This window comes from Mirounga leonina, unplaced genomic scaffold, assembly GCF_011800145.1.
Source record: "Mirounga leonina isolate KUSES-001 unplaced genomic scaffold, KU_Mleo_1.0 Mir_128, whole genome shotgun sequence".
Lineage (NCBI taxonomy): Eukaryota > Metazoa > Chordata > Mammalia > Carnivora > Phocidae > Mirounga > Mirounga leonina.
The window spans coordinates 21,093,842-21,113,077 of NW_023270320.1; the positions used below are offsets into that span (position 1 = coordinate 21,093,842).

Below are 19,236 nucleotides of genomic sequence, written 5' to 3' on the forward strand. Positions count from 1 at the left end.
GGAGGAGAGGAGTAATGAATGAATTCAAACTTAAAGGACCATCCATTTAATACAGACTGCCATATGCAAAGGAGGTTATATATAAACCTAATGGGAATTATATATTAAAAAACCACTAATAAACATGCAAAGAATAAAGACAAAGGAATCCAAATATATCACTAAAGAAAATCAGCAAACCATGAAAGAGAGAAATAAAGAAAGGATCAGAGAAAAGCTTGAGAAACAAGCATAAAACAAATAATAAAATGATAATACTTATCTATCAATAATTACTTTGAATATAAATAGATTAAATACTTCAATCAAAAGACACAGGGTGATAGAATGAATAAAAAAGAATCAAGACTTCATCTATATACTGCCTACAAGAGACTCATTTTCGACATAAAGACACCTGCAGATTGAAAGTCAGGGAACGGACAAATATCTACCATGCAAATGGATGTCAAACGAAAGCCAGAGTAGCAATAGTCCTATCAGACAAACTAGAGTTTAAAACAAAGACTAACAAGAGGACAAAGAAGGACACTATATAATCATGAAGGGGACAATCCAACAAGAAGATATAACAACTGTACATATTTATGTACCCAAATACATAAAACAGCTAATAACAAACACAAAGGAACTAATATAATAATACAATAATGGCAGGGAACTTTAACACACCACTTACTTCAACGGACAGATCATCTAAACAGAAAATCAACAAGTAAACAGTACTTTGAATGACATGCTGGAACAGATGGATTTAACAGATATAGTCAGAACATTCCATCCTAAAACAGCAGAATACACATTTTCAAGTGCACATGGAACACTTTCCAGAACATATCACATATTAGCCCATTAAGCAAGCCTCAACAAATTCAAGAAGACCAAAGTCATATCATGCACCTTTTCTGACCACAATGCTATGAAATTAGTAGTCAATTACAAGAAAAATCTGCAAAGAGCACAAATACACGAGGTTAAATATCATGCTACTAAAAAATGAATGGTCAACCATGAAATAAAAGAGAAAATAAAAAAGTACATGGAAACAAATGAAAATGAAAACAAAATGGTCCAAAACCTTTGGAATGCAGCAAAAGCAGTTCTAAGAGGGCAGTTTATAGTAATACAGACCTACCTCAAGAAGCAAGAAAAATCTCAAACAAATAATCTAATAACCTAACCTTACACCTGAAGGAGCTAGAAAAAGAACAACAAGCAAAACCCAAAACCAGCAGAAGGAAGGAAATAATAAAGATTACGGCATAAATAAATGATATAAAAACTAAAAACAAAAACCCAACATATCAATGAAATCAGGAGCTGGTTCTTTGAAAAAAAAATCAATAAAATTGATAAACCTCTAACCAGACTTATCAAGAAAAAAAGGGAAAGAACTCAGATAAATAAAATCACAATGAGATAGGAGAAATAACAACACACCACAAAAATACAAACAATTATAGAAGAATATTGTGAAAAACTTTATGCCAACAAATTGGATAACCTAGAAGAAATGGATACATTCCTAGAAACATATAAACTACCAAAACTGAAGCAGGAGGAAATACAAAATTTGAACAGACTGATGATAAGCAGCAAAGAAACTGAGTCAGTAATCAAAAAACTCCAAACAAACAAAAATCCAGGATCAGATGGCTTCACAGGGAATTCTACCAAACATTTAAAGAAGCATTACTACCTATTCTCAAACTATTCTAAAAAGTAGAATAGGAAGGAAAACTTCCAAATTCATTCTATGATGCCAGCATTACCCTGATATCAAAACCAGATAAACCACCACAAAAAAAGAGAACTCCAGGCCAATATTTGCAATGAATACAGATGCCAAAAATCTTCAACAAAATACTAGATCTAACAATTCATTAAAAAAAAAAAATCACTCACCACGATCAAGTAGGATTTATTCCTGGGTTGCAGGGGTGGTTCAATATTCACAAATCAATCAACATGATACATCACATCAATTAGAGAAAGGATAAGAACCATATGATCTTTTCAGTAGACACCAAAAAAAGCCTATGACAAAGTACAACATCCATTCACGATAAAAACCCTCAACAAAGTAGGTTCAGACGGAACATACCTTAGCATTATAAAGTCCATCTATGAAAAACCCACAACTAGCAGCATCCTTGAAGGGCAAAAACTCAAGAGTTTACCCCCTAAGGTCAGGAATGAGACAAGGATTTCCACTCTCACCACATTTATTCAACATACTACTGGAAGTTCTAGCCATAAATGTCAGACAACAAAAGGTTAAATTAAAGGCAACCAATTGGTAAGGAAAAAGAAAAACTTTCAGATGATATACTATATGTAAGAAAACCAAAAGACTCCAGCAAAAAAACTGCTAGAACTGATCAACAAATTCAGTAAAGTTGCAGGATATAAAATCAATCTACAGAAATCTGTTGCATTTGTATACCCCAATAATGAAGCAGCAGAAAGAGAAATTAGGGGAAAAAACCTCCCATTTATACTGCACCCAAAATAATAAGATACGTAGGAATACACCTAACCAAAAGGCCTGTACTCTGAAAACTATAAAACACTGATGAAAGAAATTGAAGATGACACCAAAAAAAAAAAAAAAAGGAAAGACATTCCATTTTCACAGATTGGAAGAAGAAATACTTTAAAAATGACTATATTGCCCGAAGCAACCTATACATTTAATGTAATCCCCATCAAAATACCAACAGCATTTTTCACAGATCTAGAACAAAGAGTTCTAAAATTTATATGGAACCACAAAAACCCTGAATAGCCAAAGCAACCATGAAAAAGAAAAGCAGAGCTGGAGGCACTTCAAGTTATATTACAAAGCTGTAGTGATCAAAACAGTATGATACTGACACAAAAAAACACACATTGATCAATGGAAAAGAATAGAAAACCCAAAATTAAACACACAACTGTATAGTCAATTAATCTTCGATAAAGCAGGAAAGAATATCCAATGGGGGAAAAAACACAATCTCTTCAACAAATGGTGTTGGGAAAACTGGACAGTAACATGCAAAAGAATGAAACTGGACCACTTTCTTATACCAACACAAAAATAAATTCAAGACAGATTAAAGACCTAAGTGTGAGACATGAAACTGTACAAATCCTAGAAGAGAGCACAGGCAGTAACTTCTTTGACATTAGCTGAAGCAACTTTTTTCTACAAATGTCTCCTGAAGCAAGGGAAACAAAATCTTGACATTTACAACCACATGGAATTATTATGCTAAGTGAAATAAGTCAGAGAAAAACAAATACCATATGATTTCACTCATATGTGGAATTTAAGAAACAAAAGAGCAAAGGGGGGGAAAAGAGTCAAATCAAGAAACAGACTCTTAATTATAGAGAACAAACTGATGGTTATCAGAGGGGAGGGCGTGGATTAAGGAGTGCACTTGTGATGAGCACTGGGTGATGTATGGAAGTGTTGAATCACTATATTGTACAGCTGAAATTAATATTACATTGTAAGTTAAGTAGCTGGAATTAAATACAACAACAAGGGGCACCTGGATGGCTCACTCAGTTAAGCATCTGACTCTTGGTTTCAGCTGAGGTCATGGTCTCAGGGACGCGGGATGGAGCCCCACATTGGGCTCCGTGTTCAGCATGGGGTCTGCTTAAGATTCCCTTCTCTCCCTCTGCCCCTTCCCCACTCTTGCGAGCTCTCTCTCTCTCTCTCAAACAAATAAAATCTTTTTAAAAAATGACAACAACATATAACTGTGATGGAGGGCACAGTCCTTGTTTAGCAAAGTTAGAAATGGACACTAAAAAGTAGCACTCTACTTAAAGTCTTAAGTTGCAACTATGAATTTTCCATAGACATCGTTTAATAAGAGCAATTATTAACTTTAGAAATGCAACTCTTACTGCATTCTAACTTATCCACTATACAATTCTTCTAAATATCAGAACTTTTCGTTAGTTTAGAATGTGATTTAATTCATTAAAATCACGTTATGTCCTTGTACTGAATTTCAAGTTATCAAGGAACTTTAGGCTCATGTTTAGGATGCAAGGCCCACCTCCATCACTGATTGAAGGTTACACAGCTGGTGAAAGAACCAGTCTCTGCTTCCTTCCCCTGCTCTCTCTCACATGGTCTCCCACAGAGATAGCAATAAAACCAATGTCTCAATTTAATTCCTAATAGAGAACAGTCTGCATTTCCTTCAGGGCTTTTGATGATCACTAGAATCAACTCAGCAAGGAGTGCAATGCAATAATGCTCACCTGTCCCTAACAATTATATCTGCATGGCCTGGGTGCAAAAGCCAACATAAAAATCAAACAAGGCATATTTCTTATGAGACAATGTGAGAGACGTTAAAAGTGCTCTGTCAAGTCTTAGAAGAGAATTCAACCTGCCCTAGAAGGGAGAGCAGCCTCGCCATCATATATGTGGGAGTCGGAGGCCAATAAGATTGTGCTCTGATAACCTGGCAATAAACATAAACACCATGTACAGGGGCACCTGGGTGGCTCAGTCGTTAAGCATCTGCCTTCAGCTCAGGTCATGATCCTGGTGTCCTGGGATCGAGCCCCACATCGGGCTCCCTGCTCAGCGGGAAGCCTGCTTCTCCCTCTCCCACTCTCCCTGCTTGTGTTCCCTCTTTTGCTCTCTCTCTTAAAATAAATAAATAGGTAAATCTTTAAAAAAAATAAACACCATGTACAGTCAGGACATCTACCTAGAATCTGGCTGAAAGAGGAAAGGGTAAATGTGACTGAATTTTTTTAAAGGTGTCAGTGTAAGACCAGGGTATTTCAGGTGCTCAGAAGGTATTAACACCAAAGTCATTTTATTTTTTTTATTTTTTACTTTTTTAAAGATTTTATTTATTTGACAGAGAGACAGTGAGAGGTGTCCTGCAGAGTTAGTGAGAACTTCCATGAAATGTATGCTTCTAAGACTGTACAAAAAGTTCGGAAAGCCATTATGGCCTTGTCTTCTTCACATAGTCAGAAAAAGGTAATGAAAGGTAATCTGAAGTTATATAGCCCACACCAGTATTCATACCATCGGAAAAGAAGTCAAACAATTCTAGCAAGGCAATTTTAGTTCTTTAATTCACCAACAATTATTTTCTAAATAAGATTTCTTAAAATGATCTCTGTGTACAACAGAGCAAACACAGACCTATTGAGTAAGGCAAGTTTCTTGCATATATAACAAACTCGAATGGGCAAGCAAAGTTTGTTTTCTGACCTTTGACGGGATGGTAGTCTATTAAACTAGGAATATTTAGGTGAAAGGAATGGGAATAAACCTTCCATGAGGGCTGGGACCTTTATATCTATCACTAACTCGTTAGCAGCATCTGGAACATAATGTGGCACACAGTAGGCCTGCAATATCTGTCAACTAAGTGAACAGATTATATCTGTGTATTCCTTCCTTTGGAGTACCGGGGGAAAGCAGATGCAGTACAATAATACTGGCCAGGGGCGCCTGGGTGGCTCAGATGGTTAAGCGTCTGCCTTCGGCTCAGGTCATGATCCCAGGGTCCTGGGATCGAGTCCCACATCGGGCTCCCTGCTCAGTGCAGAGCCTGCTTCTCCCTCTGCCTCTCTCTCTCTGTCTCTCATGAATAAATAAATAAAAATCTTTAAAAAAAAAATAATAATACTGGCCAGGCCAGAAGGGGTGTATGTGATTTTTGGAAACTTTGCAAAAATCATCGCTAAAAGCTCATCTAGGAGCTATAATGTCAATGATATTATTATTGATATGAGAACCTGATGCATAAAAATAAGTTTGATTCAGCAATTAATTACTGAGCCATTATGTTTCATTTCCACACATTTTTCAGAATCTGCTCAGACTTATTACTGACAACAGTCATCTCTCCCACTCTGCTGCTTCTCCTTCTCATCACTCCCCAGCCTACAGCAACTTATTTTCTGCTCCCAACACTGCTCAGGCCAAGGTGACCTCCAACTACCAAGTATAACAGGCACCTGACATCACAAAGGCATCCAACACAGGGAGAACCTGTCCCACTTTGCTTCTGCAAGGCTCACTCTCACACTCTGGCTGTGGCTTTAAACTTTGCCATTTCTTCTCTACCTGACACGTACACCTGCAGGTACCCTAACCTTTGCCTCGCCCTCTTCTTCCTTTTCTAGGTCGTCTGTCTGCTCAATGTTCACTTGCTCCAGTGGCTTCAGGTAGTATGCCTGTGACTCCCATCTCCTTCTTCTGAGCCCCAGTCCCAAACGCCTCCTGGATATCCTGGTGCCGCCGAAATTCAACATCCCCAGAATAAACACAATCTTCCTTCTTCCACCCTGCAACTTTTCCCTTCTTGTGTTCCCTGGCAGTGATGCTGCCATTGGGCCAACTGCGGCACCCACCCAATCCTTCCTCCTGCTCCTTCTACCTCCTACTTTTCTCTAGAACCATCCACTTCTCTCCCTTTCCACTGCACCACCCTCCTGTCCATCACCCTGCACCCTGTTTTCTCCCCCAGGCTAGTCTTCTCATATCCACCCTTGCTCTCTTCCAATCCAAACTGATCTTTTTAAAGTGAAAAGCCTTAACAAGGTCCACAGAGCCCTGGATGACGCTGTCTTCATCTCCCTCTTCAGATACTTCTTGTGCCACCCCCGCCAGCACCATCTCTTAGTAGGTCTTTTAATAAAATCAGTAACTAAGCATGACTCAGGAAGCCTTTAAAATACGCTATATTCTGAAAAGCCTCAAACACAAAACCCACAGACATTCCAAATCAAATGATTTTTGTTTGTAATTTAAAGCCAGTCCTCACTGTTCACATTTATCAATATCTTTTGTTACTATGTGGATATGCACAGTTTATCATATGATTCAAAGTGAAAAACTGTTTATTCTTGTCAGAGAATGGGGTCATTATACTTCCGGGAGGTTCCAAAAGTCCTTTTCAGCCAGCTTTTTCCAGATTAGTAAAATATTAAGAAAAGCCCAGCACAAGAGAATCCAAATTTTTATTCTCCCATGTGGGGAGGTTAAAAACAAACAAAACCCCACGTACATAAAAGAACACTTTAACAACAAAAAATGAAAAGCCATCAAATCAGAATAACAACATTCTAAATTAATAATTTTGGTTTTATGCCTTCATTTTTCTCTTTCATTAAAGACTTGTGAACACAGCTTCCCAAACTGACACGAGTGGCTAGACTAGATTTTGACAACCACTAAGCTAGATAATAACTATTGGGGCGCCTGGGTGGCTCAGTTGTTAAGCGTCTGCCTTTGGCTCAGGTCATGATCCCAGGGTCCTGGGATTGAACCCCGCATCGGGCTCTGCGGGAAGCCTGCTTCTCCCTCTCCCACTCCCCCTGCTTGTGTTCCCTCTCTCGCTGTGTCTCTCTCTGTCAAATAAATAAATAAAATCTTAAACAAACAAACAAACTATTATCTTGTTATTCTAAAGATAGCTTTTTAAAAACTCGTACTTGAAAAAATATTGAGAAATTAAAAAAAAAAGCATCCTCTGACATCTGAAACTGCTCGGAGGTTCACAATTAGACCCCAATATTATTATAAACTGGTATGACACTCACATCCAGGCCACTTCTGTTCTCATGTTGGATATAATCAATTTCACAGAATACCTACCTCAATTAAGGTTACTCTGAGACATGATAAAATGAAACAAAGCAAGTCTACTTCATGATTCTATTTAAGCACAAGAACAAGGGTATTGTGCAACCCACAAAATGCCAAACATCCCCTTCTCTTGCTAAATAGTTTCTTCTTCACCCAATTATAGAATTGCCCCACCTTCTAAAAGTATCCAGTGTAGAGCAAACCCCCTATTCCTTGGACCTACCCCCAAACACACAACCAAAGTCCAAATCATGAAAAAAGTTTTGCCAAATGCCTTTATTGAGAGGCCCCACAATTGCCCATGGTGTACATCCTTTCTCACTGCAAAGAGTAATAAACTCAATTTGTCCAACTACAGGTGTGTTTTCTGGTGGCCTTTGGCTGAAGGGCACTTACGGTATCAAAGTGTTAAATTCTTTTAAAATTCTCATAATCGCAACCACTTTACAGCATATTAATTCCCTACACACACTAAAGCAAACTAATTTTATTTCTTCTTATACCCTTCTAATCCTTGTCTACATGTACATACTGTGTATTTTTCTGTTACTGAAATCACTGTACATACTATTTTATTCTGCTTTTATTTGCTTAATATCCCATCAGTTTTAATGAATGAATAATATCCCACCATGATTTTATTCTTAGATCATTTCTCCTTAGAAAAATAAAAAAGTAAGAGAATGCATATCTTGCTCCCACTATCAATACCCTACCTAAGCTATTCAAGACCACCCTCAACTAATTTGCACCCAGATTCCTATTTACCTGATCTGCTGGCAAAGAAAAATGGAGTCTTATTGCTTTCAAAGAAGAGAAGTATGAAAGAGCACCGGACTAGGTGTCAAGAGGCCTGAGTTTAGGCATGCTTCAGTAAACAGTAGTATCATCTCTGGCTAGACATTTTCCTACCGAATCTACTTCCTTCTCTGGCTGGTCACTCACTGTCTCTTGCAGTTACCAAGTCTGGGTTCCTGTGACTTCCTTTTGGGGAAAGAGCCACGGGACAGGCGTTCCCATGACTCGGGGTCTAAGGCCACAGCAGCCACACCGGGGCCTGTCTGGGCTGCTCCCACTTGCCCTGACTGGGGACGCCTCGGCCTTTCCCAGGGACCTCAGGAGTCTAGGCTGCACCTTCTCCTTCAGCACCTCGTCACCTGGCGGAGAATGCCAAAGTCATCAAGCAGTCCGTCGCTTAACTGAATTATGTACACAAGTCGACTGGAACTTTTTCTCTTAGCAGTTCTGGATGCGCGAGCCTGAACTGGTAGAACAAGCGCACTCACTCAAATTGCGGGTGTGCAAATCACAACCAGCACTGTAGAGAGATTAGGATTTCCCTGAAAGGCTTTCCTGTCCCGGCTTGTACGGAATCAAGCCGGGACAGGGCTCCCCAGTCCGCTCTGCACCCACATCCCCGCACAGTATACCACAGACCCCCGGAAAGATGCTGCCCGGCACCCGCGCAGCCCCACCCGCACCTGCGCCACCTCTGCGCTGCACGCCCCTCTCTGCGCCGTCCCCTAGAGCTCACTCACCGGCGGCGCCTCCTGCGCCAACGCGCAGGTAACAGCCACGGTCAGGAGGACTGAGGTTACGCGACTGCGGCCCAGCATGCTGCCCCCCGCACGCCGCTCCAAAAGCCAGGCGCAAGTGCGGCGAGAAGCACCACCCGGGCTGGGAGCAGGCCGCGCCCCGCCGCCGCGTGACCCGCGGCACGGGACCGTACCAAGCGAGACGGGGGGGGCGGCGCAGGAGAGACGGGGTAGGAAGGATAGGTCGGGGCTTTCGGGGTTGCGACAAGCCTGGCAGGAAGAGGAAGCCTTCCAGGAAGGAGTGGGGCACCCCCGGGACAGAAGTCGGCGCTCTCGTTAGGACTGTGATATTGGTAGGGCCTCCCCTCTCCCCGTGGACAGTGGTTGGGCCGAGCCTGAGCCCCGCCGCGCCCCGGTGGGTGGGGCTCAAGAACTTTTCTCGGGGTCGTGCCCGGTGGATGTCCGCGCCCACCCCAGAACCTCCTCGGCTGGCGGCCGCGGGCAACACGGGGGGGGAGGTCCCGCTCCACTCTGGGCCGGGTGCCGCCTGTGCAACGTCCCCAAACGGCCCAGGGCGAGGTGTGCACTCGGGCCACCCCGGGTCAAATGTCCACGAAACAGACCCAGCTCACCAGAGTCTCAAAACACGGCGGCATAGCACGCGACCCCGATCCATCTTTGTCCTCGGAGGGGAGCAGGCCTGAAGTGAGTGAGCTTGTTCGTCCAGACCGTGGAGTCACTGGAGGGGCTCCGGTGTTGGGGGCAGGGAGGGGGTTGGCGGGAATCTAATCCCCAGGGACATTCTGAGCCCCGAATTACCCATTTAGGCTTTCACCGCAGAGCTGACAAGTCACAGAATTTGGGTTTCAGTTACTTGGACTTAGATACAGGTGGAATGACCAGGTAGAACTGCGAACTTTCCTTCACTGATGTATTCAGCCATGGAGCAGCTGTGTGTTTTCATCTAACCCATGAACCTTTAGGTTGGCAGAACTGAGCTAAACCTGGAGGAGGGTATGTATTCAGTGTTGTTTAGCTTGCACCTGCAACACAAATAGATTTAATTGCTTGCCATTCATGCCTTCCATGGACAGGATAGCCCTGTTGGATGTTACTTAAAAGTCCAACAGGAAACCCCTCCGTCCAGATTGTAGTTTCTGGTTGACTCTCTAGGACATCCGAACCAGCAGTTTTAATGCTTAATGAAACTTAGCATACTATCACCAAAATCTTCATTTATTTCTTTTTTCTTGTGTGTTTGAAATTATAATTTTACCCATTTCTATTACTTCCTTATAAAAATCAATCTTTTTGCTGGAGATTGGGAAATGAAAATTTTATTGGGGGGTTAGGTAACAATCTTCTTGTCAACCTTAAGATAGCCAGTTAATTTGCCAGCAAAATAAGTTTGTTTAGAATAGCAGAGTAATTGCAATTTGGGGCATTCAAACTGTGCCAAACCATAGGCAAGTTGGGAGAACAAAAAAAGAGGGGCTTGTTTTTATAGAGGAAAGGAGGGAGTTGGAAGCTGTTTGGATCTGGAGTCCACTGGAGGAGAGCAGGAGTTCCCTTGTGGCGACTTCTTACTGGCTGAGTTGTTGCTGGGACAGTAGGAAATCTTCCTTTCTATTACTGGGGTAGTAAAGTAAGCTACTTCCTATTGTGGAAGGTACAGGTAAAGCTTTTCCCTATTGGAGTCCGTAAAAGGTGGTAAGTGGTAGTGTGTGAGAAGTACCTCTTCAGGGCTTCCTAACGCCATTTTAAGTGGGATTTTCTTTGCTCATTTTCACCCTCTCTTTGAGGAAATTTGACTTTGAAACATCTCACATGATTAAAGTGATTCCTGATTCAACAGGAAGCAAGCAGACCACAGAAATGTTCATTAATTCAAGAAATACTTACTGTCAGCCTACAATGTACCATGCATTTCTTCACTGACTAGGGTTAAGCAGGCAACAAAAAAGAAAGTCCTTCTCTCATGAGGCTTACATTCTAGATGAGAAATGGCCAATAAACACAATACATAAGAAAATTTATATAGAATGATACAAGGTGAGAAATGTTGTAGGAAAAAAAGCAGTGTAAGGGGGATCAAGAGTGGGGAGAGTCACAATGTTAGATAAGATGGACAGGATTGGCATTACTGAGAAAGTGAAGTCTGAGCAGAGATTTGAAGGAGGTGAGGGAGTTCTCCTGGAGGATGTCTCAGGAAGTGTTCCAGGCAGAGGGAGCAGTTGGGACAAAGGTTTAAAAAAAGAGAATGCCTGGCATGTTTGCCTGTAGCAAGGAAGTCAGTGTAGATAGAGCAGAAGTAAGAGAGGGAAAAGAAGTACATGAAGTCCCAGTGGAAAGGGGAGTAAGGCAGATTACATAGGCCATTACCAGCCATTTTAAAGGGCTTCATTCTTTGAATATATTGAATTATCTTGGACCTTAAAATCAGTGTGCACAGGTAGAGGATTCCCATCTTTTAGTATATAAATAGCTATTTGGTTTGAAGATCGTTCACTTTAAATACTACTGAGGGCACTTTAAACATGTCACCAAACATATTTTTTTTCCTATAAGAGGATGTCTGTTGGTGATTAAGTGGTCTAGCAAAATCATTCTTTATGCAGAAAAAAATGATGTCATTTGGCATAATATTCTTAGGCACAATTTTCACATAATTTTGCATTCAACTTTCAAAGGCATTTCACATACTGTTGATTTTCAAATTAAAAAATTTAAATCTACTTTTCCAAAATATACCATTTTATGCATTTTTTTCTTACACATATATAATCTTTCCTACTCCATTCTTAAGTATTAGAAATGTACAGAAAGTCAAGGTGAACCATGTGATCATAGGAAACTGCCATGCTTTGTGGCATACCGACATATTCACAGAGAATAACATTTAAATGTACAAATAACCATGTAGGTGGGAAGGGTCATTCAAATACTATCTTCACAACAAGCATCAAGTTTAAGACTTGGATAACCTGTTTAGTATGCAAGACTCAGCACCAGTAATCAAATTGTTTATCAGAATAGCTGAAGTTCTTGGCAAGCTGTGGACCTTTTTAAATCTCCTAGGTTTCTGAGGTGGAGCCTTGATTTAAAATCATTGCAATCTAACCACCCCACCCTAAATGAACTCTACTGCACATAACACCACATTACTCAGAACAGGTATGGCTTGCTTTAATAAAACTAAATATTCGAAAATTCAAGAAATAAAATGTTTCAGTTCAAAAATCTTTTACTGGAAGCATTTTCGAGTGAGTTGTTTAATTTTAAAAAGGGCTTACTTTAAAACATAATCTGAGATTCCAAACTTAGACTATTGTCCATCTTTTCAAGTAGGACTCTAGAGAATAAAAGATATGAAAAATGGGAAATCAGAGGTCATGCAAAATTGTTACACAATACTTTTCCTCCAGTAACTTTATCACACTATAAAGGATTTTACTTTATGTTTTACTCGTATATAGAAAAACATGTTAAATCATTACATTCAGCTCAAGCCATTCTGTTACACAACTACAAACTTAGTGCTCATTGAATATAATTGTCCTTTCTTAATGTCAAAATAAAATAATTATCTTAATTATCCTTCACTTTGCACTTATCTCTGTTTCTTTGTGAAATATTTTTGATGTCTTACTGAATCTCTGACACCTCAGGCATGTTAGTTTGAAGAGCCACTTTAAAAAAATCCTTTTGTCCTACTTCCACTTTCTTTGGTAAGACGTGATTCTGACCTGAAAATTATTTAATTGAGCTCAAATCCAATAATCTCTAATTTTTTTGTTATTTCATATTCTTATATAGTTCCCTTTTACCTAAGCCCTTATAGATACCTATTTAATGTTCCTGCCAGTTGTTTCTCAAAAGTTTGTGATAAATTCATGTATTCTCACAATACATTTGAGCACTTATGCTAGGTGCTGGGTAACTAGTGAACAAATGGCCATGCCTTCCCAGGGCTTTCAGTATCGTGGTGGAGAAAAATGATGATGGAAGGGAAAATGTAAATCAGATGGGTGTCCTGAAAGCTTTCAGTACGTTTAGATTATTATTCCATACTCTCACCTCTGGTTTAATGTAGATGTTTCACCAACCTCAGTCCCACTCCTCCAGTATGCAGCAGCCAAATGATTTGGATGACCCGTATCCGTATCCTTACCTCTGGACGTGGGCCCTGGTTGGCCTAACCTTAAGCTTGCCCTATCCTTCTTGCCACAGTGCTTGGCTCCAACCTTAATCATTTAGACTCCTGAATCCAACAGGCCATTTTTTGAAGTTCAAGGTTTTGCTCTATGATTGAAGCAGTTGTCCTTATCTTCTAACAGGAAAATGTTAGCAAGTAGTCCTCATTGCTACTGGCATTCATGCTGTGAACTTGAAGGGACCTGCCTAAGGAGGAATAGATACTGTGGACAGCACAGAGGAGAGATGGAAAGAAACTGGGTCATTATGACATTGTTAAGCTGCTAGATCAATGGTGGAGCCTGCCCAACAGCTGGACTCTTCATTAATGTGAGCCACTACTCGTCTTTATTATTTAAGCTAGTTCAAGATGGTTTGCTTGCAAGTTTTGTCTAATACCATATTAAAACAGGTATCGCTACCTTCTCAAGAGCACAGGATTTACTGTAAAGCTATAATGCTTAAGTTTCAAGGCCTTCACTTGCTCAGGCCTCTTCCAAACTTTCTCCTTAATTTCACACTTGCAATTTTATATTCTTTTCCTTAAAGAGGACTTTCCAAATTATGGAAGCTTCAGGCTTCACAAAACCTGCATCTACCATCAGATGTTCTAGGGAGAAAACACCCACCTTTCTCTTTAATTCCTTCAATCCACAAGTTCCTAGGAAAGGAGTGCCTTACCTAATTGGTAAATAGCTGGAAGGGTCACTGCATACATGTGGCCTGGCCTCTCTCATTGAGATCTGCTTGCTCACAGTGATAAGCTCACTGCAGCAAGCCCTGGGTGACAAGAGTGACAGGGGAAGTAGTTGCTGCCTTTGACCACATCTTCCAAACCTGGCACTTGTCCAACAAAGTTTAAAAACACTGTGTTCTCACGATGGCTATGAAGACTCTGAAGAAAGCATCACGAAGGACTGGCTCTGGGAGATGTGGAGAGAAGGCAGTCAAGGACTGGAGCCTTTTGTAAGTACTTGCGCCTGCTACTCCCAGCCCAGCCTCACCCTCCCCTGTTCACTCTCCCCATGTTAGAAACTGGCTGTGCCCCTGGGAAGCAGTTGGCATCTGTCAAGGGACTGACTGCATGAATACATTCCAGAGGAGAAAGACTCGGGATCCCATATGGGCCTCAGGTCTAAGTGTTTTCTCTATTCCAGTTTACTCAGCAGTAAAGCTGATATTGATCCCCATCTAATGCCTGTTTATGTTTCTCAGTTGTTTTCACCTCGGAAGGTGAGGAGACTGCTTATCACCCCGAAATGACAACAGAAGTCAGCAGTAGCAATTCTAGTAATAATCTATGTATAAAAAGTACTACATGACCAACTGAAACTACCAAGTAAATCGTAAGTGCTATGAAAGAAACACATGTGGTAAAATACAAATTCCTGATCTCAGGGAGTCTCCAACTGAAAAAGAAAAGAGTACTGACATAAATATCTATCAACTTATGAAGCCAATCACAATTCAGACATATTTTATATATGTTCAGTTATTAGATTGAACCGTATGAAATCGCCAATTTTGTAGGTTAAAAAGTAATCAGACATCAACACTTTCACATGGCCAACCTATTATTACCAACATCCAGCATATTCACAATTATCTGACTTGAATTGGAAGCTGGTCCCATCACACTGCAGATTATCTGGCTCCTGGTTCTCCTCACCCCTTGGAGATTTTTCACACCTGGCTCACTGTCACTTTTTCTAATGTGATTCTCAATATTCTTGGTGATTGCAATATCCACAAAAAACAATCCTCTTCATACTCTGGTTTCTTGACTTCTTCTCTTGCAATGTTCCTGGCCTCTATTTTACCTCAAATACCCAATTCCACATTTCTATCTTAATCATTGGAAATTTTACTTCATTTTGCTTATAAATACCACTGTCTTTTGATTCTTCCTCACTGGCACATCTTGAAGATTCTCTGTTGGTTTCTTCTCATCAACTGATTTCTATATGTGGGGTGGCTCAGGCCCAGTCTTCAGATGTCTTCTTCTTTTCCTATGCTCACTCCTGTGTGCTCTCATCCAATATCATGATATTAATGCCTTCTCTAGTTTGATGACCCTCAAATTCATGTCACCAGCTCAGACCTGTTCCCTGAACTCAGACTTATATCTATTTGTCTTCTCAACATCATCTACTTGGGATATGTAATAGGCATCTTAAGCTTATCATGCCTAAAAATGAACTATTTTCTCTTTCCCAATCCACATGGTCCCTCTCTCACTAAATGGCAATTTCATTTTCTAGTTTGCTTAGACCAAAGATCTTATAGTTAATTACCTTTGACTTTTCTCTTTCTTACCATATACCCAGTACACCAGCAAATCCTTTTGGCTCTACCTTCAAAATATATGGAGAATCTGATCATTTCTTACCAGTTCCACTTCTGCCTTGGTCCAGGTTACTCTCATCTGGATTATTGTAATAGTCTTGTAACTGGTATCCCTGCTTTTCCCTATCATCAAATCTTCACATAAATCAGATCATGTCACTCCTCTCCTCAAAATCCTCCAATGACTTCCTATCTCACTCAGAATGAAAGCCAGTGTTCTTACCATGGCTTATAAGGCCACTTAGGATCTGGCTAACTTGCCACTTCTCTGATCTCATACCCTTCCAGCTTTGCCTTTTTTCATGATGCTCTAGCCACATTCGTCTTCTTTACAGACTTCAAACATGTCAATTAGGCTTCACTTGAAAAACTTAGTACTAACTGCTCCCTCTGTGTAGAATGTTCTTTCACAGAGAGAAATGAGGTTCATGCAGATGCTCAGACAGTCCTTTATTAGGGAGCCTTCCTACAGCACCATATGTAAGACTCTACAGGTATTCCTTATCCTCCTTTTTCCCCACTTAACCGGACTCCAAACATCATCCCCACCTGCTGTTATACCTGTTTTCTTTTTGTTTAGCATCTGTCTCCTAAGGGCAGGGATTTTCTTTTGTTTAACTGCTTAGTCTCAGCACCTAGAACAGTGTCTAACACATCATAGCACTCAATAACAAATAAATATTTGTTGAATAAACTAAAGGAACTGCATTAACATCATATGCCAAGTGGTGTCTAAAATAACATAAGGAATCACCAAATTACAAATGGATTTTTTCCAGAAGTTTTTAAGTTGGGTGTTTGGAAATCAATATGCATTTTCCATACAAATATGAAGGAAGTGCTGTTATTATTCCCATCTATGGTTGAGAAATCTGAGACTTAGGGTAAGTAACTATGCTTAGGTTTTCTGATTTCAGTACACCTAACCACTACACTAAATTCCCAGGCCAGATTGCAAAACCATATGTAAGTCCATCATTCTGATATATTCTATAAAAAAGAACTATAATGGAAGACACCTATCTTATACACAAACAGCTGTATCTAGAGCCTGGATTGACCTCCTAGCTCATTCAGTTACCCCTATTCCTTGATGGTCTTTGCTTTCATCAGCCGATATGCTTTCTTCCCATCCATCAGCCTCACTGCTTTCTTGCCATCCTCCCCTCCCCAGCTTTGATTCCATGTTCCATCATTTTACTACTCACTTGCCAATATATGAGATGATTTTGCTTTTTGTTCTTTTATTACCTGTCCTGTAAAACCCCAACCCTGGAGGAATACAAACACCTATCTTCTGTACACACACACCTATGCTGCTGAGTTCTGCTCAACTGATTAATTATCATTATAAAAATCTTGGTCCTTAATACTATGTAGCAAATCTATGATTCTCATGCACTTTATCTGTCCCTTAACACTCTTTCAAAACCCTCTTCCCAAAACTTTGATCATCTACTGTTTCTTGCATTACTCTTAGATTACCTTATCTTCTTCTTCATGGAGGAAATTTCAGAAAGGAACGACCTCAATTCTCTGCCACCAAATCTACGTACAGATCCGTACCTATCCCTAACCTTTCTACTTCTGCCACAATGGAGAGTCTGTCCCTCCTACTTAAGTCCAATCTCCTCACTTGTCTTATAGGTTCTCACTTCTACTTCCTTTTCAGGATACCACCCTATAAATTATGCCTTCTCTCTTGCATTTCTAACCTCTTCTTCTCTCTTGACTTCTTGACATTAGCATTAAAAGTACTCAGATCTCCTCTATGTTAAGAATAAAGTCTCCCTGGGGCGCCTGGGTGGCTCAGATGGTTAAGCGTCTGCCTTCGGCTCAGGTCATGATCCCAGGGTCCTGGGATCGAGTCCCACATCAGGCTCCCTGCTCCTTGGGAGCCTGCTTCTCCCTCTGCCTCTCTCTCTCTCTCTGTCTCTCATGAATAAATAAATAAAATCTTTAAAAAAAAAAAAAGAATAAAGTCTCCCTTAAATTCCGTTGCTAATCTCATTCTCTGCCATTCATTGCCAAAGTCCTCAAAAGAGTACTACACTGGAAATTCCCAGATATTGACCTATGCACTAGTATCACATCATCAGGAGTTCCCATGCATCTGTGGTAAAATAAGAAACAATAAGTTAATGCTACCCACGTTTACCCATTTAGCAAGTTCCAGATATATATGTTGAAGTTACCAATTGTCTTCTGAGGACTGTCTCACATTTTCCAAATGTGTAAAATTTTAGATTTATCTTTTTTTTTTTTTTTTTTAAGATTTTATTTATTTATTTGAGAGAGAGAGAATGAGAGACAGAGAAGAGGGCAGAGGGAGAAGCAGACCGCCTGCTGAGCAGGGAGCCCGATGCGAGACTTGATCCCGGGACTCCAGGATCATGACCTGAGCCGAAGGCAGTCGCTTAACCAACTGAGCCACCCAGGTGCCCTGGATTTATCTTTTAAAAACACTTCATTTGTGCTTCAACTTTCTATCTTCCTTAGCTGTGTGCTAATTTCTATAATATATATTCCAAGAGGGAGTAGTTTCTGCATTTTTGATGTTTTTCTCTATATGGTATATATTTCTTTTATGGTGAGTATATTGGAAGATGGTAAAGAAATTAGCAGTCTTTCATAAACTCTGAAGGAGGCAATTCTATATAGGTAAGAGGCATTACTCACTAAGGATCAGTTAACTCTGTAAGTTATCTTTTTTTTGGGGGGGGGTTTCTAAATGATTCACTGCATTTTGCAGAATATATGGTCTTTGTTCCTTTTTTTTAATTTTTGGACTCTAACTTTATGGCTAAGTAGGAATCCAGTTTTTGCATGTACCAAATGTCTGAAAGAGTATCAGTTCTCTTATGTAAAGTGTTATTCACATATCCTGAAGTTTATATTTTATGATTATGCCATTCAATTCTGAGTTTTGTCTGCTCAATTTATTAAATATTTAGAGCTATATGCTATGGTAGATTTTCCAGTTTCTCTACATAGTTCTCAATTTTTGCTTGTATATTTTGATGTTATTAGATGTGTACAAGTTTAGAATTGTTTTATCTTCAAAGTGAAATGACTTTTTATCATTATATAGTAACCTGATTTATATAGTAACTTCTTTTGAATTTGTAATTAACATAGCTGTAATTTTTTTTTGTTAAAATACCTTTTCTCCGTTCATTGATTTTTCTGAATTCTTATGTGTCTTTAAACAATTTTTGCTTGGTGTTTAAAAATACGATTGAGGGGGCACGTGGGTGGCTTAGTCAGTTAAGCGCCTGGCTCTTGGTTTCAGTTCAGGTCATGATCTCATGGGTTATGAGGTTGGGTCCCTGCATTGGGCTCCGCACTCAGCAAGGAGTTGGCTTGCAGATTCTCTCCCTCTGCCCCTCCCCCACTCACATGTGCATATGCACGCACTCTCTCTCAAATAAATAAATCTTTAATAAGATGAAATAAAATAAAAAAATGTGATGGAAAAATTTTGGAGTGCTTGGCAAATTTACATTTTGATGACTAATATTTTTACATTGA

General features: G+C 40.0%; 1 protein-coding gene and 1 long non-coding RNA gene across 4 annotated transcripts in view; one reads left to right on the forward strand and one right to left on the reverse strand.

Annotated features, from left to right (window-relative positions):
* ASAH1 (N-acylsphingosine amidohydrolase 1) overlaps window positions 1-9,326 on the reverse strand; it is a 48,455-nt gene extending 39,129 nt beyond the window's left edge. For all 3 annotated transcript variants that reach the window (XM_035004196.1, XM_035004195.1, XM_035004194.1), the window contains exon 1: window positions 9,169-9,326. In XM_035004196.1, coding sequence (XP_034860087.1) covers window positions 9,169-9,246 — 78 coding nt within the window. In that variant the 5' untranslated portion in view covers window positions 9,247-9,326. The remainder of the gene's footprint in view (window positions 1-9,168) is intronic.
* Window positions 9,327-9,550: 224 nt separating this feature from the next.
* LOC118010041 lies at window positions 9,551-13,784 on the forward strand. The gene is made up of 2 exons (XR_004679096.1): window positions 9,551-9,870; window positions 13,503-13,784. It is a non-coding gene; the product is annotated as an uncharacterized LOC118010041 (long non-coding RNA).
* Window positions 13,785-19,236: the final 5,452 nt, after the last annotated feature.